Here is a 21756-nt window from a genome sequence, read left to right on the forward strand (position 1 = left end):
AGTCTCCTTCACTGCCTGGCTAACCTTTCTTCTGAGCTGCATACCAGGCCGAGCTGTCATTACCATCCGCGCCAGACGATTGAATCTGTGATCGGGTAAAGCATGAACTATCCTCTGCCGAGCACCGAGTGGGCCTTTCAACAACCATGGTCCTCTGATCCTTTCAGGCAAGGCAAGACTGGCCAGGAACGTGATGATGCATCGTACATTCAGCCCAAAGCAAAGGCTCGTAACCCCACTGATCCTGACGAGAGAAAAGTCCGATATTATCTAGGTCTGCCGTCTAAGATATTCAAAGCCGGTGATAGGGCAGTCTGCCAGTATCTCCCGCACGGTCAAGTCTTCATTCCAAGCCGACAACAAATTGTAGCTCACGATGACGAAGTCCTAAAGCTATGTCACACGGCATCAGCATCTCGATATTCAATGTACAGATTCATATTAGCCATTTACCTAAATCACCAAATTCTCGTCAAGTTCGTTATATGCGTGATAGAACAGATAGAAAGCAAGCAGGAAGATTAATACCTTTGGGCCTGCACCATTGTCCGACAAGCCGCTGAGAAGCGCGGTCTTGAACTCTCACGTCCACTACCCGCGCCTTCCATGACGGTGACGAGCCAAACGACCAATTGTCAGTATTGGTAGTGGCACCCAACGGTGTCCAGTCAGCTTAGTCCGACGAAAGCTCGATGTACTTGTACCAATTGAAAGACCTAGGTGGATAGGGCCCGGCCCAGCATCAAGAACCTCTGTGAGATGGCCCGATGACAAGGACTTCGCACCCGGTCTCCCGAGTACGAGGATGACGAAGGGGAATATTGCACCTGGCGTATAAGAGAGCAGGGATGAAGGCGTCAGGTCTGGCTTGTCAGCTGTTGAAAGGCGGATTCAGACGAGTACCTCCTCTCTTATGAGTGTCTCTTGTCGCTTTCAAAATGCCTTCGGGATGAACCTTCAGAAATGGACATGGACAAGAATCAATTAATGTCCCCACATGATGCTAATACGATTACATTGTTACATCCCTCAAACCTTCTCCCAAACGCAGCCTGCATGCATTTTCCTCAAAAAAATGGTCCCCAAGAGTTCCGGAACAACTCCCGCAGACCCGTATGCCTGTGTGTGTGTGTGTGTGTGTGTGAGTGTGTCTGCTCATAAACCTATAAGGCATGCTGTGTTCTGCTTCATTCCCATATCGCCTTCCTACATCCCCCGGCGGAGGGGGAGGCGAGGTGACGCGACACAGAGGTAACAATCATCCTCATGATCCCTTGCCAGCCGTCTTCTCCTGCAACTTCTTGGGGTCAATGCTCTCGTCACGATCCGCCTTGATAGCCTCCTCGCTGTCGGAAGCGAGCTCAGGCTTCCAGTGGCCCTTGCCCTGCTTCTGCTTGGAGAGAGAATCTTGCTTGTGCTTCTCGTGCGTCTCGCCATCGGTGTCTTTGGAGAAAAGTACTTGTTAGTCATTTTTCGCGAAAGTATGAGGTTGTGTAACTAGTCATAGGTTGGGGGGTGGTTCGCAATGACAGCGTCATCAAACCTGTGACATCACTTGTGATAGCCTTCAAGCTCAATTGCCATGCATCCTTCCATCGGGGGGAAAAGGGAACCAAGTCGAAAGAAAAGAGGCATAAAACTCACGTCCAGAGGACTCCTTCAGGCTTTGTGTCCTCGTGGTAGAGATGCTCCGACCGAGGAAAGCATTCTGCCTTCCGACGACAAAAGCGCCACGGGCAAGAGGGCGAGCTGAGAGAGCGATGCGAGATGCCATTGTTGCGTATTGAATTTTAGTCTGTGGTATGGAGTAAAGGAGGAGGGTATCCGGTGTTTGAATTATCGTATTGCGTTGCAGGCAGATTCAATTGAACGGAATAGAATCAAGTTTCGATGAGGTATTAAAAGAAGACAAGTAAGATCACGACGAACTCGGCAAGAGGCTCTAGAAGGAATACATGTACCTAGAGCATAGCAATAACCTAGGTTAACTAACTAGACGAGAAGCAGCCGCAAAGCATGCGGTGACGTCACTACTCACTGCTCTCCTTCCAATAGTGACATTTTTCCTCAGGACCGAGCTTTTTCCCCCTTCCTTCCCCAGCTGGTTGCAGCAGCCAGCAACCCGAATGGCTGGAAGCATCGCCACGTCCCCGCAAATTGCCCGTTTGGAAGGCGAGCGCCCAAATATTGCAGAGGATGGGAGGGGCATTGACCAACTGCCTGTCGACCATTTGCAAGCCCACCACAGTCACATCATCAATAATGGGCCATCATCGTCGCTCAGCGCCGCCCTGGAGAGACCATCGTCATCGCTCCGAACTTCACCTCAGTCAGAATTTTGCTTGGATTCGGACCATCGCTTCTCTCTTCAGCCTCTTAATCCGCAGTCTGGCTAAATACTTAGTCTTACTGCCCCTTACCCCTGGTATAGACCCCACCGCGGACCAATAATGACGGCCTTTAACTCCCGTGCTTCTTTGCTGCCCAGCTGCATCGTCATCATTGGCTTCCCCACCTGTCTCTCATTACTGACTCCATCACGTGACCATGACCTCCCCGCAGCACTCTCTCCAGACCATGATGATGCTCATCGAAGACGCCATAGTAGATTCGCTGTAGGAATCAAAGCAGCCACGAAGAGGGATAGTAGTGATGGTCACATCAGTAGAAGGTTATAATCAGGAAGCATCAAGCGGCAGGTTATCTTCGTCGCCTACCTGCAGCATTCAACCCCCTCGAGTCAACATGCAGAAAACTCAAGCGGCGGGTAAGCAAGGGCACCTCAGGTCCAGGTCACCGCACCAAGCACCAGGCACACTGCACCTCACCAAGACAGCAAATGCCCCCCGGATAGAGAAAGCAAAAGTGAATACGGTGTATCTACCCAATTCACCCCCCCGTACGGATACCTAACCGCTCTCTGCAGAGATACCAGCGCCTACAGAAACCCATTCCCCGTGCCGCGTATAACAAGAAGGGGAAACACCATAAAACAAACAAAACATCCACAAGTCATACCAAGCTCTACTGCTTGCTTTACCTAGATCCTTCGGCTTCACCTTCTTGCCCTTGCTGACACCACAAAGAACCCGACCTTTCAACCCCTCCTTCGCTGTTATCGAGCTCAGCTCTCATCCCAAGCTGAACCAGCCCCCTCTCCCCCTCCATCATACTCTCGGCGAACAAAGGGGGGTTCGAGGGAAGTGCGGGTCGGGGATCTATGTCCGATTACCTACCCCCCCGTCTCACGCATCTCGATAGCAGCCGTCTCATATATCCTGCAATATATCAGCAATGTCACGATTCAGGGGGAAATATGCAGTAAGCATGAGGAGACTGGGGAAGAACGCCGTCATCTCCTTATTCCAACGGGTGGAAAGCTATTTGATCGAAACATGAAATCCTATTGATGGCATTTGACGTTTCGTCAACCGTCCGTCTTATTGTGATCTGGAAATCGTTTAACTGTATCTACGAGAGATAACCACCTCCATTGAAGGTTTACAGGTAATCCGAATCACTCATGATAAACAGCATTTGATGAACATATCGTATATTGCATTGCGCCTTGCTGGCTTCGCGCCACAAGATCAGACAGCTTGGTCTAATCCCATTCAACACCATTCGCATCTTGAGCGTTTCCTGTACAACCCCAAAAGGTATCCCGTTCTCCGACCCAAAAACCACAAGAGCCATTTATCGTCTCAGATCGCTACCCAGAAACACACAACTCTTCCGAGATGCTCGCGAAAGTGCCAAGACAAGGTGACTTCTCCACCACGACCAACCGTTTCCAGCGTCGCGAGATGCTAGACCTGCCTCGCCGGAATATCGAGCAATAGTAGTATGAATAGTCCATCCTCGAATAATGAAATGAGAGAAGAGGCGCAAGAAAACAACAAAGGACTGCGCGATCCCCTTCCGCATCGCTCAACCAAAACAGGTAACAATGCAGAGGTTCGCCAGCAGGCCGCACCCAAAATTCATGACCAACTCCACCTTTCCCAAAAAGGTATTTCCCGGTACCGTTTCCAAGCTTTGGAGATTTGCCGCAAAACAATAGCAACGCATGTCTTTGCCCGCCACCACCCATTTGATATTTCCCATGTGAGCCCATAACAGAAACACCTGTTGCCCCCCCGCTCCGAATAAGTTGCTGAAAAGACACTCATTCTATATGTCGAGATAATCTTTTCCGGAATGACTTCGTGACCCGTCGAGCACCATGATGAGCAACAGAAATTTTGAATCATCTTGGAAAACAAAAAAGTCGTCCCGCTGTCCGTGAAAAAAGATGCCGAGAATTAATTATATCCGAGAACTCCGCCGTGGTGTGATTTCACACCGATGCATGTCGTGAAAATGCAAAACCATCCGTGTGGAAAACGCCATTCGTGCAAGTCCAACCTCATCTTGCGAGGTGAGGACACCGAAATTTTTGTCGGGTTTTTTTTGTAGTCAAAAGTACCCAAAAAAGGAAAAATGGTATCGATAACTTCTCATTCCGCGCCGTTGAAAGAGCCTCGAAGGGATTTTTGTCGGTTAAACAGGGTATGTCGTTGAGGTTGTTTGTACAGGAGAGGAATGTCGTTTGAGCCAACAGATGACCAGACCACGCTGGCAGTCTAGCCATTACCTTGAGGTAGCCCAGCCCGCAAGGAAGAAAATCATCGATGCCATTGCCATTTTTCGTCTTCTTTTTCTTTTCGGTGCCCGCCAAGATGGCCGGTGTAAACAAGCCGAATGAGCAAGGATTTACACATCAGCATGCATCGGCACAGACGGCAAGGAGTGCAACCCCAGGCCCTCTGTCACGAGAGCGGGATCAGCTCCTTACCATCTGCGACCCATGCCCTGCTGCATCCTGGCGGGGGAAACCGAGGGCGGCGGGCTCGACATGGTGATGCCGGTAGCCGGGTTGACGATGGGAATGGCGTTGCGGGCGCGAGTAGCCGCAGGCTGGTGAAGCTTCAGGCTAGACTGCTGGTACGCGGGAGGGATGAAGGCGGGAGAAGAGGAGTTGAGAGAGAACCCAGGGGCGACGGTCTGGGGTTGCTGCGTCGGAGAGGACTCGGGAGAGTTACTGGCCAGGGAAGAACGCTCAGAAGAGCTGATGGAGTTCATCTGCAGCGGCGACCAGGATTAGTCACCGGATCATGAGAGATAGATCCACGGCTCCGAGATACTTACGTCGCTGTCGGTCAACAGGCCGGGGCAGAATTCCATGTCGTCTTCGAGGTCGAAAGAGCGTACGGCCTCAAACTTTGAGCGGAAAAGGTTGAGAGTGGTGGAGTCGTTCAACTCCTTCATGCTTCGGACGCCACGGAACTGCTTGTGCTGGTTCTGGGAAACAGAAAGCCGAGGCGCTCTGCGATTCCGGCCGCCATGGTGGTTGTGGGAGGCACCAGGGACGGCAGGGGTAGGATGCGCCTGGTGGTGGTTGAACTGGTAGTATGAAGACATTATCTATGAATGTTTCGGTGGTAGCTCCGTAGTGATATCGTGGTGGGAGGTCGGAGAAAGGGTGCCGTTTTTTGTTGGTTGGGAGGCAGTGTGGCGGATGTGCGGGTGGTCTTATGTGGGCGAGCCGAGCTGTGCGGTATTATTGCAGTTTGAAACACAAACAATGAAACCTGCCGAGTCGACGTTGTGCGAGTGGAAAAAAGTGTGTACGATGAATAGGTTCAAGGTAGAAGAGAGGAAAGCAATGCTTTTTCTTTTTGGTCGGTTTGATACGTATGATCGTTTGGAAGTGTTGTATGATTTCGAGATTTTGAGGATGCGGTGGGAGAAAAGATACGTCTGGAAAGAGGGGGGAGAGAGATGTTGAAAAGTATCGGGAGGGAGGAATCCGGAGAAAGCGATGGTTTTGTTGGTTCGAACAGGATGGTGGGAGGGTGGGAGGAAGGTGGAAAGGTGAGCGGGCAGGCGAGAGGAGCGACGAGGGCACGGAGGGCAAGGAAAGGACACTGGGAGGGAAGGGGGGGCGGCGGTGGACCCACAGGTTGCCCAATGGGAGATGATCAGAAGACAGTGCTGTTTTGACAAACACTGTGGGTCCACTCCTTGACGCCATATGCGAGTTCGCCACCCTGTTTCTATTGGTTGGCAGATCTAAGACTATAGCGACCAGGGACTAGCGCGACCTAGTGGGCTGGTGTAAATTTGGGGCGTGGCGCCGGCTGCCGTCAACCCTACCAGTGCGGCGGACAGTACATTGTCGGGGTGGGGCAATGGGCTGGCCGTATTTGGATGGGGAGACGATGAATGAGTGAGTGAGTGAGTGAGCGATGGAGTGAGTGAATGAGACCGGAGGCACACGGTACACCAGGATTGGATGTTGAACTGAACCTAACGGTAAGGTGACTGCGCAGCGGGCGGGAAGGCAAGGCAAGATGTGGGAAGCGAAGAGTTACGTGTGCCCGGCAAGCCTGGGTAAACCTAGTCGGAGGGTGTTCGACAGTGAATGCTGAAAAGCAGTTGTAGCGGGAGCACTGGGGGGTCTGTATGGCTGGCGAGATCACAGAGAGTATCGTCCTCCCACGTTCTCTCTCTCATCTTCACTTTCACTTTTGGTCTCATTCTCATTCTCGCTCTCACTTCAATACCCTTCTCAGTTTCGCACGTTGGTAGGTATTCGTACCACATCTCACCGTCAGTCTCGGCAGACCTGCATCCCCCCCCTTCCTCTTTCCTATTCCCCCCCAATCTTAGGCATTCCACGTCGGAACATAGACGCAGGGCAAGCTGAGGCGTGGCATGCAGGTACTGAGTCTGCCCGTTGCAGGACGCACTGTGGGCCTTGTTTTTCTTCAATCACAGTCCTTCACAGTGCTGACAGCCGCGAGGGAAATCCCCCCCCCCCAAAAAAAGCCTCCTGAGTCGGAGAGTCGCCGGCGCCAGTCGCTTGTTCTTGTTTACCATTTTGGCACCGCTTGCGGCCATGGGAGAGATTGGCTGCCCACACCTGTCATTCCAGAACCCTAGTGTGAGCGGTGATTGATGGGGAATCAACCAGGAGCACATTCAATATTGCTGCGGTACGGAGTACGAGAGAACAGAGCGAGATTAGAGATGAGACATGATACGGATGGTGGTGGATGAGGGGGGCACAGCACTCCTCCCTCCCATCTTGAACCGTCCACCGTCTCCCCTTCTCTCCCTGCCACTGTAGTCTGTCAGTCTGTCACTGTCGAATCGTCGAGTACACAGCAGTGTCGCCTTGATGTCTCTCTTCACTCTATGCCCCCCCGGTGAATGCCATGGTGCCTCACCCCAGGCTGTATCGAGATGTCTCTCCTTTTCGTGATCAACTGACCACTCTCTTTCGCCTCTCCTCTTGCGGTCTTGCGGCTTGTCTTGCCTACTCTCGGTCCTGGCCGTGGTCCGACCAACGGCGTGTGTCTTGCTCTCGTCCAGTCTTCGCTCGTACGCTTCGGTGTCCCTTTTTCCTTCTTCATCCCTCCCCTTATCCGCAAAGCCTTACGCACTCAAGGACACTCCGACCTCGTCCGGAATTCCAGGCGACGCTAAAGAACCCTCCATGGCGGGGGGTATTGTTGTTATTGTTATTCCATGAGGCGGTCCTATCCAAAGTTCGGCAAACTTGACAGGATGCTTTGGGCTGACGCGGTGCAAAGTCTGATGAAGAGTGAGAGAGAGAGTGTGTGTGTGTGTGTGAGAGACCTTTGGGATGCACGCACGATGGCATCGTCTTGTCGGTGGTAGCTCTCTGATCTATCGCATGCTCTACTGCTACCACAGGGGCATTAAACTGGCGCAATCTGATGTTCAGAAACACGAGAAACGCAGTCTAGTGTTTCCCTTTTCCCATGCTGCAATAGACACGGTACGGGGAATCCAACGGTAGGAGGTCTGCCTCCCAGGTTCCTCATACTCGGCTGGCTTCATGTCGTCCGCTCATCCACAGTGTGTAGCCGATCAGAGTGTCGAAGGTCGACTGTCGAGTGCGCCCGCCTGTCTACAGTCTGCTTCAGTCCAAAGTGAAACCCTCCCGACCCTCTCTGCTGGGTGGCCCTGGTCCGGCCGAATCCCAACCTTTGGGGGGGAGGATAGCCCTGGCCCCTCAGCCAACTGAAGATGGGGAAGAAGAAGAGGAGGAAAAGATTGGAACGGACGGGACTGCGTGATGCATTGTGTGCACTGGGCGGTGGGCAGACTGAACGGCGGAGGACGAGCTGCAGCTGGAACAGTGCAACGCACCACCCGCCCGCTCTCTCCCCCCAAACTGCACGGCGGTAGCAAGACAAATGGATTGTCGAGGCTTCGATCGAGCAGCCAGTGTAGTGTCGTACATAGGATGTGGGGGGAAGTGTCAGGTTACGGATACGTACCTCTCAGCGTGGGATTGCCAGCCACGACCCAAACATCGTCGCCGGCTGCTCACACTGTCCGCCACCCACACTGTGATGTGGCAGAGTCCCAGAGCCATTGCCCAAGGCCCCAAAGATCCTCCACTCCCATTGGGTACGTGCACATGAATGGTGCGCGCACTGCTGCAGGAGGTTAGAGCCCCGGACTGCATGATGGACAACGAGGCAGTGGCTCTCTGCTCTCTGCTAAAGGCATGGAAGGAACCTAAGTATTCGTGCCTACCTTGTCTCCTGTGTAGGTACCTTATCCTACAGCCCAGAGAGAGAGAGACACACACCCGTGGACACACACACACACACAGGGCTGTGAGCCAGTGACATGCAGACACTGGGTGGAACCTGGTGCCGCTATGACTGGTCGCTAAACCCCTGGTCTGGTGCAAAAGAAAAACAATAACCGAGAAATGACCATGGGCCCTTGACCTTCTGGCCTGGATTCGGAAACGTGGCGGCTGGCACGCTTGGAGGCGAATCAAGCGACAGACCGCATCCCGAATGTCACTTTTGTGGACCTGACAATTTAGGCATCAAGTCATGTAGTCCACAGTGTGCGACTGCCACATATGCAGCCTGCAGCCCACCTGCCGTGGAAGCTACCACGCTTCGCACTTTCCATCTCTCACACAGGGCACACCGCAACTGCCCAAATATAAGGAAGTCATCGGTACGTACTGGGCCAGTCAGCACCTTCCAGGTTCTCTTTGCCTTCCATCTGGATGACCAACTTTTCCACAAAGTGGCACTCGCACATCACTAACAGCGGGGCAGACGTTTGCCAGTCCGTAACTGACCGATCTCACCGTCACACTCACTCACAACCTGCTCTTGCTCTCTCTCTTTCTCTCTCTCTCAGTCTATGGCTCACGCAGATCTCAGTGAAGGTTTCTCGCCCCACATCGTCACTCGTCACTCTCTGCCCCTCCCCCTCTCCCTCACCCCAGCATCATCCGTCAGTGGCCAAACCATGAACAGGCGATGATGGACGCCTCAGACCTGTTTATCGATCCATGCCTTTTTTTTCTTCCCATTCTAGCATTTCTTGATTCTCGGCTTCGGTCATGCAGTAACTCTCCGTGCCGTGCATGCGTACGGATAGATGCTTTGTACGGATATCATGCTCATGATCCGTCAGATCTTCCGACTGCCGGCCGATGGACTGCTGCTACCTGCTGCTGCTCTGCGGAGGTGCCAGGTCGAGATTAAGGTAAGCTTCGACATGCCACACGCATGGGAGCAACTCTATCGCCATCGATAACAGCTTCCCGCTGCGGCGGTCGGCGCCAAACGCCTTCTAGACCAACTCTCGACTGGGACCATACGTTCCACACCTTCGACGGCGAAGCATGGGATTTGCTGTGGTACCCGACCTTGCACCACCACTGCATGAAGCGAACGGGCCTCCTGTGTGACCACGCCAGCAGCGCCCTGGGCAGACCCTGGGACAACTGTCTCTGGTCCCTGGGGGTCTCTCAGTCTCCTCCCCAATTGTGGCACAGTACAGCTCCCTTGTCCCTCCGATGGCTGTGAGGGCAGAAGCGCTGAAGGCTGAAGCTGGCACGTCGCCCCTGCTGCGGAGGCCAATCTGCCAGTGGAGGTGAATCGGGGCAGGGCAGGCTGGGGCCCTGGGGTCTTGAGAGAGAGGGAGAGAGAAAGAGAGGGGGGGGGGGGGGGGGGGCATGGCAGATGGGAAACCATCTTGAGACACCTGACGATGGCTTCGTGATCTCTACAGTGGAGCTCGTAGGAGAATCCGAGTGACGAAAGGGGGCAGAATCGCATTCCCATCGCCTTGTCACCCCACGTCCAGTCCGTCACCTCGACAGTCAGCCCGGTCAACCAGTCAGTCCACCCAGTCTTCGATCAACCGTCATCCCGCCGGCTCGCCCTCTGTCTTTTGGCAATGCCGCGACAGTCACAGCACTGGTACGGGTACAAGGCCGGGGGCTCTTCTCAACGACGTAACGGACAATTTTTCCGTTTTCCCACCGTTTATATGCCATCCTATTCCCGCGCATGGAACGGAGGCTGCTATTTTAGTCGCCCAGTCGGCTCTCTACGCTACGGACACTTCTCGGATGCTCGCCCGCTGTGCAGAGAGGCCAGAGCCGGACGGTCTTGGGCTCAAGGTTCCTGGATTCGCCCGTGCCTGGAGAGGCCAAGGATCCTTTCAGCAGATTGCAGTTCCCCTAGGAGCGGCATCCCCTCCATTCTCCAGGGCTTGTTCCACATCGGGGCAGGATTGACACTCATCTTCGATATCCTTCCTGCCAGGCTCTTGTTTTTCTTTGCGAACGAGCTCACAACACAATGCCTGCAGCCAGATACGCAAGCCAACGTTTGCCAGGTTGCTAGGGTCTAGACATCAAGAAAAGAAAGATGGATGTGTGGGGATTCCGCCATTGAGTTCGACCTTCGCAGTCACACAGTTCCTGTTGACGCATCCAATCTACGCTCGATGCTCTACACCTACCAGCGCTGAAGCTCCTCTGGAAGGAAGGATTCGATGGCCGGTTGGGCAACCTTCTTTTGCTTCTTTTGGTCTCCAGCCTCTGGACCAATCTTCCAGCCTCACCAGCCGTGCCATCACCAATCAATCTCCCGCTAACCTTCAAACCCTACCATATCAACGCCCGCGTGAAACAACAAGTGTGCGATGTGCATGGCGGCGGACAGCATGTCTGCGTCTATATGTGGCAGCTGACAGAGGATCGTTGTTGCTCTTTGAGTTGACAACTGACGTTGCTCGACTCACCCATCCCACGAGATCTCACGGATTTGCTTTCTCGGTGATTAGGATCTGGCAACCATGGGCAAGGGAGGACTGGGAAAGCCACAGACACACGGACGGCAGACCAACAAGGTTGAGGGGGGCATGGGAAGACATGGAAAAGCCCCTTCTTCATTGCCACACCGCCATTTTGGCATTCAAGGTTGGGCCAGGCTTGATCCAGACAGCGGATTGTGCGCATCGCTTGCTGCGGCGGCGGATTATTCCTCTCGCCTGTCTCACCACCTCACCTCGTTCCCCGGGTTCTACACCACGTCTGCCGTCTCACAGCTCACAGTGGACGGACGCTCCGACCACCTCGCCGCCACTCTCTCACCGTTCCCGTCTTCCCCTCCCCCTCCTTTGTCATCTTTGGGGGGGTTGGAGAAGCATGAAGACGAGAGCTGGGAGCTAAAGCTTACCTTGGGTTGGCAAGGCAAGGACGGCAAGCTACCAGCTGAGCCACCTCCACGGATACAGCTAGGCATGTATCCGTACACCACTTGTCTTGCGCCATATAGGGCTTCCTGCATCGACGGTAGAGCAATGAAAAAAGCAAATAAGGAGGAGCAAGATTGCGAACGGTTCGGGGTCGGAACAGCATTCGACCAGCCAGACCGACGCCTCTACCAAGCATGCCGGCGGCACTCACTGGTGGTGCATGGCATGGCTGCCCTGCCATGCCACCTCCAGCACAGCGGTGGTGGTAGTGGTGGGGCAAGCTGCCAAACGGCACAGTGCTTGCTTGGCGGTCTGCTGGTTCAACCTACCAGTAGGTACGGACATGAGCGTGAGGACTGACTACCTAACTAGCTGGCCTGCTTGCTTGGGTCGAGGATGGGCTTTGTTGGCGAGTAAATCCCGCTCCGCTTCCATCCGATGCATCTCCGGCGCGGATGCAACGAGACGCTGCAGTTCGCGGCGGTGTCTTTGGACTCTGATGGTTCGCTGTCGGGACTCGTCGACATGCTGCAGTAGGGCAGAGAAAAGAAGTCTTCATTCTTTCCGCTGTATGCGCTGTTCTTCACCCCCACCCCCATTCGTTACCTTACCCGGCATATGTTGAGAACGAAGGCAGGGTTTCCGGGTCCCGAGTGAATGGCATTGTTCAGATTCCCACTAAACAGAAACAGTCGAGGACCCCCGCCCCATAGCCAAAGCCCCATAACATGCCCATGGGGGATCGAAGGAGAGAGCCGGCTACTTTGCGACGTCACCCCTCTCGGAGGGGCGCGGAACCTGGCGGCGACGCCGACGACGGGTCTAGGGAATATGCGATGCCTCTCTGTTCAGGGTAACGCATCTTGCTCATGGCTCGGTAATTCTCAGAAGTACGATCAAGTGACGACGGTAGTCCACCGGGGGAACCCAAACCTAGGGCGATTGTCATATCCTTTCCCCCTCGTTGCGTGTGTATCTACCGTACGGTGTTGCCCTCCTCTACCCGACCTCCGTTCGGTGACGGGGCTTCCGTCCCACCCCGGCGCAGCACCCGCCCACCACGCATCCCATACCCGCGGATACAATCCATCATGTGAAATCTCTCCCGCATCCTAGACCCAACCTTGTGAACCGCAACCGCAGCCCACCAAGCCTCGCAGCCCGCCCGGACGGTTGCACGAACATCCTTACCACCAAGTGATTGGTCCGAAGATTCCAGAACACAATGAGGGATGACTGGCTGGAGAGGCACCTCCCACGCATGCCGGTAGGCCTCGGCCTAGGCCTAGCAGCAGCAACCGCCGCCGCCGCCGCCACCACCCTCCTCATCCTCGTCTCCCGCAGCACCACTGCCGCCGCCCTCCCGGCCCCGCGTCCGGCAAGGGACGGCCGCAAGACGGCCCGCTCGCCGAAATGGACGACGCTGGGCTCGGGCTGTGATGACGAGCGGGTGCAGCAGCCGTACCCGCCCGACGTGTTTCCTGGCGCGCGGGACGTTGCGACGGCGTACGGGAACCTCCGGGTGTACGAATTTGGGCCGGAGGATGCAGAGGAGAGGGTTCTCTTGCTGCATGGGATTGGAACGCCTTGTCTTGCGCTGGGGGGTATTGCTGGGAAGTTTGTGGAGAGGGGGTGGAGGGTTATGACTTTTGGTGAGTTTTTTTAGTTTTTTTTTAAATGATGCTGATGGTGATGATGATAGTGAAGAGGGTATGTGTCGGTGACGATGTGTGAGGCCGTGCTATCTGGAATGTGAGATGTGAAGAACATGGTCCAGCGTGAATGATCACGGCATCTTGGGTCTTACTCTTGAAGCAAACCACTCATCTCATACATCACACCACACACCACACCACACACAATCCCTCATCTCTTTCTCTTCCCCCTCTCTCACCCTTACACAAGCCACCCCTAACTAACACGACAACCCAGACTTCTTCGGCCGCGGCTACTCCGACGCGCCCCTCGACCTCCCCCACGACGCCCGCCTCTACACCACCCAGATCCTCCTTGCGCTCGCCTCATCCCCCTCGCCAGGCTGGACCGGGAACGACGCCTTCCACCTGCTGGGCTACTCCCTTGGCGGCGCCGTCGCTGCCGCCTTCGCTTCGACGCACCCGCACCTCGTCCGGTCCCTCAACCTCGTTGCGCCGGGCGGATTAGTCCGCTCCGCTGCGCACGTTGGGTGGCGGAGCCGGGTGCTGTATACGTCGGGTTGGATCCCGGAGGGTATGAGGAGGTGGCTTGTTGGGCGGAGGTTGAGGCCTGCTGCGGGTGGAGTTGGGGGCGGGGGCGGGGGTGATGTACCCGAGAAGGAGACTGTTGATGATGATGATGATGAAGACGGGGAGAAGAAGAAGGAGGAGCAGGAGGATGAGTGGGATGAGCTTAGGCTTGTGGGCGGGGGACGGATCGGGGAGGTGGTGGGGTGGCAGCTCGCGAGGCATCCCGGGTTCGTGACGAGTTACATGTCGACGATCCGGCACGCGCCGATTTATGACCGCGGGGACGAGGAGTGGAGGGTTCTGGCGGAGGTGCTGGAGGCGAGGCGGAGTAGCTTTGGTGATGGCGGTGATGGTGGTGGTGATGGGAGGGGGTGGTCATCGGAGCCCGGGCTGAGAAAGGGGCGGGTGCTGTTCCTGCTCGGGGAGCATGACGACATCGTCGTGCTTGGGGAGACGGTGTGGGATGCGGAGCGGGTGCTCGGGGAGGACGCGGTCGAGGTCGTTGTTCTCGGGGGCGGGCACGAGATTGCCATTACTAAGGGGAGGGAGATTGTGGGTGCCGTTGTTGCTGCGTGGGAGAGGAGGGCATAAGGTGGGGGGTGGAAGACGGGAGGTGAGAAGAGTGTGTTTTGTTCTTTTCTTGATAGGAATTTCTTGGAAGTTTGTAGGATGATGGATGGAAGGGTGAGAGACGTTGGCTTTTGATGGGTGGAGTCTTGGATAGAATCATGTATAGAGAAGATGCTAGATCGCAACGGGTGCTAGAAATCTCATAAATCTGGGAGGGGATTGATGGGGCTGTGTCAAGTAGAATCCAGGCAGGCAATTCGTCGCCCGTCCCGAGATGGTTCATTCGTCTGCCGTTTGCCTGGCTGGTTTTGCCGGCTTTTCTAGATTCGTTTGCAAGTGACGGTTTGTCGTTTCCTAGGGAGAAGATGGCCAGAGAATGTTGTTCACAAGAGAGGGACATCACAATGGAAATGCCCGACGAACCAAACTCGAAGAATGACTTTTTGTTGCTATTCCTTGTCTAATTTTCTCGTTTCTCCTCCAAACGTTGAGATGCAGACTTCCCTCACAACTGCAGTGTCTTCTTTAGTAGATATACCCTCAGTTGGAAAGAAGGGGGAACATCTCCCAGTTGGTAGACCAGTTGCGAAGGAAACCCCCCAAACACACATACAAAAGAGATCTAGAAACTCCAGACTGCCCACGCCAATTGTTCCCATATCCCCGTAACCCAGTCTCCTCGTGAAATCCCAAATCCAATGTCCCAAATGTTCTCGTGTTCCCAACGCCAAAAGAAAAAAGGCGAGCGAGCCCCTCCCGGCTCAAGTCGGAGCATCCCCAGACCACCCACCGCGGTTGGCAAATATCCAAGGTCGAATTTTCCGATACGACGATAGAGAGATAGTAAGAGTGAGAGAGTGTGAGAGATAGAGTAAGAGAAGAGAGGGAGAGACTCAACCCCGTCTGTCCTTCTTCTTGTTCTTCCTCTTGTTCTTGTTGTTAGGCTTCGGTGTCTCTTGCTTGCCAAAAGCCTGGTCGCCCTCCAAGACCGGCTGATCGTGGTGTGTGTGTGATTTAGACGCCTCACCTGCATTGCCGCCTTGGTTCCAATGGTCACTCGTCGCATTCACACCAGACTCGTGCTGGAGGACTAGCGGGGGGGTATCGAAGCGGAGGGGTGAGTCAGAGTTCCTCGGTGACTCCAACACCGATACCTCGCCGATATGGGCGGGATTTTATTCCCGTGAAATGTTGAGGGAGCCGAAACGCGGGATCTCCAAAGTAGCGACTGCCGGGTAGAAGGGTGGGTAGGGCAGCACGTGAAAGTCACCCTCGATGATCGCCGCCTTCATCTTGCTCAAGTCCTCCTCTCTATCTCTCTGGGCGATAGCCCTATCCACGGTTTGGTGGATGGAGTAACCTGGTCCCTCCTGCACAGGACCGAAAGCCTCTATCAACCAGTCCCGAAAGCGTCCTTCCCTTATGTCTCCCTCGATAGCCTCGTTGAGCCACTCTTGGGGAAACCATCCGGCGAAGTCGCTTAGCGCGGGGGCGCTGAAGACCTCGGAGGGATGAATTGGATTCGGAACGAGCTCGTAGCAGTGAATGCCTTCGGCGGGCAGTTGCACGTACTTGGTCATTGACCAAAGTCGTGCGCGACTGAGATCGAACAGAACTGTCCGAGGCTTTTCGAGATCACCTGTTCCGTCTCGCATTGTGATGTATACATGGCGGGGTGCGAAATCGCCGTCCATGACCCCCTCGTGCATGTGCTCGACGGTGCCGTGGATAAGCTGCCTGAGAATCTCCATTCGCGTGTCGTGATTGATATCCAGAAGCACTGGACGTCCCGTATCGGATTGGTGGAATTCTAACGGCAACTCATCGTCCGGGACGAGGTTACCGTACTCATCTCGATTGCAGAGATCATTGATGGAGTAGCCGTCAATGTACTCCATGAGGATGAGAGCCACGGTTTTGTACTGGTCGGGCCCTTCGGGAGTCTTACCGGCGGAGAACTTGACGGCCCAAGTGCCATAGTACTGGGCAGTGATGTTCGGCGGGCCGGTCAAGTTCTTCTGGTAGAGATGCTTGTAAGCCCAACTCTCTCGGCTGAGAAGGCCTTCATTGAGTTCAATGTTGTCGATCGGCGTGCCGTTATATTTCTGCCAGAGCTTGTGGTCAAAGACTTTGGCCACGACTTGGGTCTGTGGGTCGGGGACCTTCTCGCGGTTATCTTTATCCTCGTACTTGGGCGACGCAATGATTTTGCAACGGAAGACTTGAGGTCCGGGGTTCATTGAAAAGCGTTCCAGCACCTCAAGTTGAACTTGCTCATCCTTGAGGATAAACCGGTGAGGGTCGAAGTGGCGAAGTTCAGGGCCAGGTGGTGGGTTCGGATGGTAATCAGAGGTACCATGAGGCTTCACTGGCGTGTACTTGGTGAGAGTCAGGATGCTGCCTGGACAATAATAGTCGGAATCGGCATAAACGCGAGACATGTTGCCGATGAAGCCGATTAGAAAGTGGTGTATCAGACTGTCATTGTGGATGGTATCGATGGATCTGACTGCAAAGTGAAGGAGGTCAGGTTGAGTGGAAATCGAGGAAGCCTTGGGAGATGAGACGATGGGGAGGAAGTCCAGAAAAGTAAGGTACGTAAGGTGAGAGTCCCACCCCTAATTTTTTCTTCTTCTTCTCTTCTTCTTCCTCTTCTTCCTCTTCTTCCTCTTCTTCCTCTTCTTCCTCTTCTCTCACTCCCCTTACAGAGGTATAGAGTAACAGGAAGGATTTACGTGCTAGTGAAATGGCATAAGCAAACGGATGTGTGATGAGTGAGGGTGAGAGTGATGTGGGGGATCTTGTGAGTCCAAGTGTCTCGGCTTTTTATGTTGGAGAAGATGTACCTGGCGGAAAGTCACCACAGAGGTTGCACAGGCACGACGAGGAAGGTTTCCATCTCCGAATCAATCAACCAAAGACGAACAAAACTCAATCACACAACAGGCCTACCTCAGGCAACAAAGGTGAATTTGCTTCCACCTCTTTCTTCGCAGCGGCTCAACTTTTTTGTAGGCTTAAACAGAAGCTCTCCTTCCAAAACGCTCCATGTACCCCATGATTTGATATTTCACCGCATTGATCACCTTGGTGCAGGGAATCGGAGGCTTTGTTCAACTGCCTTATCCTATTGCAACGAGAGCTCTTCCATGCATCACAAAGATATTCGGCTGCAGCAATTGAGTTCCGTACGAGTGAACACGGTCGAACCGGAATACTCTCAAGACGAAATCTTCCAGGAACATCCTTTCAGCAGCCTTAGACCCAGTTAACTCTGTAAGAAGGGAACTTGTGAGAACATAGTAGGGCAGCTTCTTGACGGGTCGTGACAAAACAGCACACATTCCTCCTTGGATTTCAACTTTGCAGAAGACTTAGGCTGGGTGAAAGGCTTAGAATCGTATGGAGAGTTGGCCCGCAAGATCATGGTGAATTCCTCCTGTCTGTCGCAATGTGTACCCAGTGCTATATCAAACGCTAGGTAGAGGTCATTTCACTGTGTGCATCACATTATGATATGTGTTTCGGTAACGTACGTCTTGAAGAAGAATGGCATCAAGAGTATCGTATGCTGCCTTCCGTAAATTGGTAGGAATCTGCATTCAAGCTCGGCATACAGATGGAATTTTGTGGACCAATTTCATCAGCATCAAGGAATTGAGCCAAACACACAGGCATCAACAATTGGACGTTGCAAACAGAATTGAATACATTACATCAAACTCACTGGGAGGTCACAGAATGAATGCCTGTATGACATACATTTCTAACTCTCTTTTCGTTGTCTATGAATCCGGGCCCAATCTTCTGGCTATACTTTTGTGGGAAAATTGACAAATGGGAGCCGATATGAGTGTTGTAAGCAGGTTCATCATTGACAACACCAATATACATGGGACCAAAGGTATCTCCTTCTCTGGACTCTGGATGTACCGTCTCGCTTCATCGCGGCCATATCCTGGAAGAGGTCAAAGTCAGTGGCTGACGCAACATCCCGATGCGTCCGAGCCGGGATGGACACCGCCGTTTGTAGAGCCTGGTCGAAAGTACCACACCTCCTGCCAACAAGACACCATGGGCTGAGCAGCAAAGAAGACTTTCACCTGGAAAAATGAGGTCGCCTCACTTTCCAGAATGGACGTCTTGTCATTGAATGCAAGCTAGCCCAAGTCTACGGCCATGTGCAGAGCCAGCTGGTTCCTGGGTCGTGGGAAGACCCGACCAGGGCTACTTCCTCCTTGAAGACGGCGAGAGATTTCCGTCTCTTCAGCTGGCTAAGTTTCGAAAAGCGTGTCGACTATGGGCCATCGTCGAAGCCAAGGACGTCGGAAAGATCTATCGCTGGTACGAGTTTATCAAGCAATGTTTTAGACGTGGACAGACTGGTCCCCCGACTAGAGGTAGCAAGCAAGACCTTCAACTTGGGACAGTGTTCAATGGCAGCGCCGACAAAGCCATCGGCAGGCTCTTGAAGCAAGCCGCGGCGTATGCGATGATTTTCCGCACCATGTACGTGATAATGACTGATCACGCAACATTCATGTTCCTTGTATTTCGCGACATGGACATCAGCCACGATTCGACCGCCGCCGATCTGTGGTACAAGGGTGTCGGCGAGACGGTTGAGGTGACGCTCGTTAGACCGCACGAAGGCGAGGATTTCGAAGGTCCACTGGCTGGATTCTTTGCAGAGGCACGAAAGAAGACCCCACTGGATACTTTTTACGGAATCATGGATGGATTGGGAGAGGAGCTTTGTGTGATGGGAAAACAGGATATGTTGCGTTGCTTATGGCTTGTACTAGATGGAAGGATATCTGAGATTCGAAACATGTTTATCTTCGTTACCTTTTTCAGTATCTTCCGTCAGTGATGCTAACATGAAATAAGGGCGAGGAAGACCGTGATCCTCCCTGCTTACCTCAAGGTGAGCGTAGGGTGATGAGGGGAGGAGGCGTGTGGGATGAGGTCAAGTGCCGGTTGATTGAAGGATCCACTCCGCCTAGGCTGGTCCCGGCGCCGAGATAACGGGTTCGGGTCGGAGTGGGGCCAAACGCTCAAGCTACTCCGTAGGGAGGGGGCGGGGGGGTTAGGTACCTTACCACGTGTTACGCAAGGTACCTGGGTTCCTACGTGGTTCCTTACCTTAGGTAAGGTACGGATACCTTAGGTTGGTTGGTTCCATTGAGCTCACAACCAGTCGGCGGAACACGTGGTGCACGTCCCCCCTGACGAAGTACTCAGTACACACTCCATTTCATCTCTTCAACACCAATCTCCCACCCTTCCTCCCACCTGTCCTACGACCTCCCGGCGAGGTTGCGATACGACTACGGGAAAGTAACTCATCTTTGGCCCCCATTTGCCTCAACCCGCTCATTATCATTGAACTCGGGTGCTAGCTGGATTTCACCTGTTGCGGAGCCACGTGGGTTATAGACACGCCGAGCCCGCGTTGCTTGCTGTCCATGGGGTCTTATCAAGTCTCGCTCGGAGAAAGCAGAGGTCACCCCCGCCGCCTTGTCGCATCCCACCCATAAGTATGGATGGCTTCCTCAACTTTTTTCCCGAGAAGGCTCATCGGGTCACCGGCCGCCTGGCTGAAGTCCCTCGTCATCGTTGCTAGTTTCCTCATCTTTGTCCAATTTGCCCTCCCCCACATCATGGCGCCCAAGGCTTCCTCCACTCTGCTGGCCGGCCTTGCCGTCTTCGGCACCGGGACTGGGACTGGCAGCAGCGCTGGCGGCGTTGTGAATGCAGCCGCTGGTGTTGATCTGACTTGGCATGCGCCCTCTCGCACAGAGGTCAATAATTTGACTGCTGTGATCAACGGCAAGGGTGTCTGGGGGTTCATCTACGACACCTCCAAGACTCCCGACGACAGGTACGGGCAGTACAACTGGTGCAACATGCCTCATGTGCGCAAGACGGAGTATGTCAAGCCGTCGGATGAGTACGAGCTCAAGTACGTGGAATTGGTGAGTAAAACAAACCGAACCCCTTTCCACTGCTTCCTCCACTGCTTCCTCCTCTTCTTCTTCTTTTTTCTTCTTTTCCTCAACCACTGACTTGTTCACAAGGTTCACCGCCACCACAAACGTACACCCTACGCCTCAAACGCCTTCCCCGTAGAGCCGTACCAGTGGAACTGCGACGACCAAGGACTCTTCTACTACGGCGAGCCCTTTGCCAGCAGCAACAAGCCGGCAAAGACCTACTGGAAGGTCTACATCTCCCCCATCAACCCCTTCGTCCCCGCGGGTTGGATAGGAACCTGCCAGTTCCCCCAAATCACCGCCCAGGGCCTCGACGACTCCTGGGTCCACGGCGCCGACCTCTATGGCGTCTACCACGAGCTCCTAGGCTTCCTCCCCGGCCAAGACGCCGTCAACTCGCCCGAGTGGCGCCGTAAGATCAAGTACCGCGTCACCAACAACCAAATCACCAGCCAGGTCGCCGGCATGGTCGTCAACGGCATGTGGGCCGCCACCGACTCCCTCCAGCTCACCATCCAGGCCGCCGGCGTCGACTCCCTCGAGCCGCAATACCCCTGCACCGCCGGCTACGCCCTCTTCAACCGCATAAAATCCGCCTCCAACGCCGCCTGGGCCCAGCACCTCGCCGCCGCCGCTCCGCTCTATGCCGCCCTCGACAACATCTCGGGCGTCCCCGCCGACGACGAGGGCTTCCACGCCTCGCTGGACCACTACTACGACAACCTCTCCGCCCGGCAGTGCCACGACAAGCCTTTTCCCTGCAAGCTCGTCGGCGGCGCCAACACCACCACCTGCGTCACGCAGGACCTCGCCGACGCGGCATACCGCCTGGGCCACTGGGAATACTCCCAGCTCTATCGCGACAGCCCCGACTCCCTCGCCGCCAGCGTCGCAGCGTGGGGTGTCTGGGTCGCCGAGCTCGCCGTCCACCTGCGCGCCGTCGTCGCCGGCACGAGTGAGACGATTTACTTCCACAACGTTGCGCACGACGGCTCTGTCTCGCGGCTACTGTCCATCCTGCAGCTCGACCACATGGTCTGGCCCGGCATGGGCTCCGAGGTCGTCTTTGAGCTATACAAGAAGCGCGGGGCGGACGACGAAAACGTTGGCGGCGCCAAGAACCCTCCCGCGTCAACGTCCACATCCACCACGCCTGGCTCGGCTGAGAGCGGCTGGTACGTCAGAGTTCTCTGGGGCGGGCAGGTCCTCAAGTCGTCCCACCCGGCGCTGGGACTGATGGATATGATCCCCGTCGAGACGCTGCTGTCGTATTTTGACGGGTTGGTCGGAGAGAACGCTAGCCTTGTCAAGGGCAAGTGCGCCTCTTGAGCGCTCTGTGTGGGGCTCACATGGTTCGCCAGGAA

General features: G+C 54.6%; 8 protein-coding genes across 8 annotated transcripts; 4 read left to right on the plus strand and 4 right to left on the minus strand.

The window, feature by feature from the left end:
• Positions 1-807: 807 nt before the first annotated feature.
• On the minus strand, positions 808-1935 carry BDP55DRAFT_713282 (uncharacterized protein). The gene is made up of 2 exons (XM_060578235.1): positions 1645-1935; positions 808-1443 (listed from the first exon to the last, which is right to left on the minus strand). The coding sequence occupies exons 1-2, from the start codon at positions 1772-1774 to the stop codon at positions 1265-1267; spliced, it is 309 nt and encodes a 102-aa protein (XP_060432144.1). The 5' UTR covers positions 1775-1935; the 3' UTR covers positions 808-1264.
• Positions 1936-4833: 2898 nt separating this feature from the next.
• BDP55DRAFT_692156 (uncharacterized protein) lies at positions 4834-5463 on the minus strand (the record flags this gene model as incomplete). Its single annotated transcript, XM_060577072.1, has 2 exons — positions 4834-5124; positions 5191-5463. The coding sequence occupies 2 exons, from the start codon at positions 5461-5463 to the stop codon at positions 4834-4836; spliced, it is 564 nt and encodes a 187-aa protein (XP_060432145.1).
• Positions 5464-9632: 4169 nt separating this feature from the next.
• Positions 9633-10088, minus strand: BDP55DRAFT_629560 (uncharacterized protein; the record flags this gene model as incomplete). Its single annotated transcript, XM_060572036.1, has 1 exon — positions 9633-10088. The coding sequence occupies one exon, from the start codon at positions 10086-10088 to the stop codon at positions 9633-9635; it is 456 nt and encodes a 151-aa protein (XP_060432146.1).
• Positions 10089-11199: 1111 nt separating this feature from the next.
• Positions 11200-11961, plus strand: BDP55DRAFT_629561 (uncharacterized protein; the record flags this gene model as incomplete). The annotated part of the gene is made up of 1 exon (XM_060572037.1): positions 11200-11961. One exon carries the CDS (start codon positions 11200-11202, stop codon positions 11959-11961), a length of 762 nt encoding a protein of 253 aa, XP_060432147.1.
• A 901-nt stretch (positions 11962-12862) lies between these two features.
• BDP55DRAFT_547473 (Alpha/Beta hydrolase protein) lies at positions 12863-14417 on the plus strand (the record flags this gene model as incomplete). The annotated part of the gene is made up of 2 exons (XM_060568742.1): positions 12863-13253; positions 13534-14417. The coding sequence occupies 2 exons, from the start codon at positions 12863-12865 to the stop codon at positions 14415-14417; spliced, it is 1275 nt and encodes a 424-aa protein (XP_060432148.1).
• Positions 14418-15571: 1154 nt separating this feature from the next.
• BDP55DRAFT_629563 (uncharacterized protein) lies at positions 15572-16837 on the minus strand (the record flags this gene model as incomplete). Its single annotated transcript, XM_060572038.1, has 1 exon — positions 15572-16837. One exon carries the CDS (start codon positions 16835-16837, stop codon positions 15572-15574), a length of 1266 nt encoding a protein of 421 aa, XP_060432149.1.
• A 1712-nt stretch (positions 16838-18549) lies between these two features.
• On the plus strand, positions 18550-19424 carry BDP55DRAFT_766391 (uncharacterized protein; the record flags this gene model as incomplete). The annotated part of the gene is made up of 2 exons (XM_060580967.1): positions 18550-19155; positions 19287-19424. 2 exons carry the CDS (start codon positions 18550-18552, stop codon positions 19422-19424), a joined length of 744 nt encoding a protein of 247 aa, XP_060432150.1.
• A 635-nt stretch (positions 19425-20059) lies between these two features.
• Positions 20060-21721, plus strand: BDP55DRAFT_726362 (histidine acid phosphatase; the record flags this gene model as incomplete). The annotated part of the gene is made up of 2 exons (XM_060579137.1): positions 20060-20374; positions 20477-21721. The coding sequence occupies 2 exons, from the start codon at positions 20060-20062 to the stop codon at positions 21719-21721; spliced, it is 1560 nt and encodes a 519-aa protein (XP_060432151.1).
• Between the last annotated feature and the right edge of the window lie 35 nt (positions 21722-21756).

Source organism: Colletotrichum godetiae (genome assembly GCF_030913485.1).
Source record: "Colletotrichum godetiae strain CBS 193.32 chromosome Unknown BDP55scaffold_11, whole genome shotgun sequence".
In the NCBI taxonomy this organism is placed as follows: domain Eukaryota; kingdom Fungi; phylum Ascomycota; class Sordariomycetes; order Glomerellales; family Glomerellaceae; genus Colletotrichum; species Colletotrichum godetiae.

Coding starts and splice junctions, on each gene's coding strand:
- BDP55DRAFT_713282 (XM_060578235.1), bottom strand. CDS start 1,774: ATGGCATCTCGCATCGCTCTCTCAGCTCGCCCTCTTGCCCGTGGCGCT. Junction 1,444..1,644: donor CCTGAAGGAGTCCTCTGGAC/GTGAGTTTTATG, acceptor TTTTCTCCAAAG/ACACCGATGGCGAGACGCAC.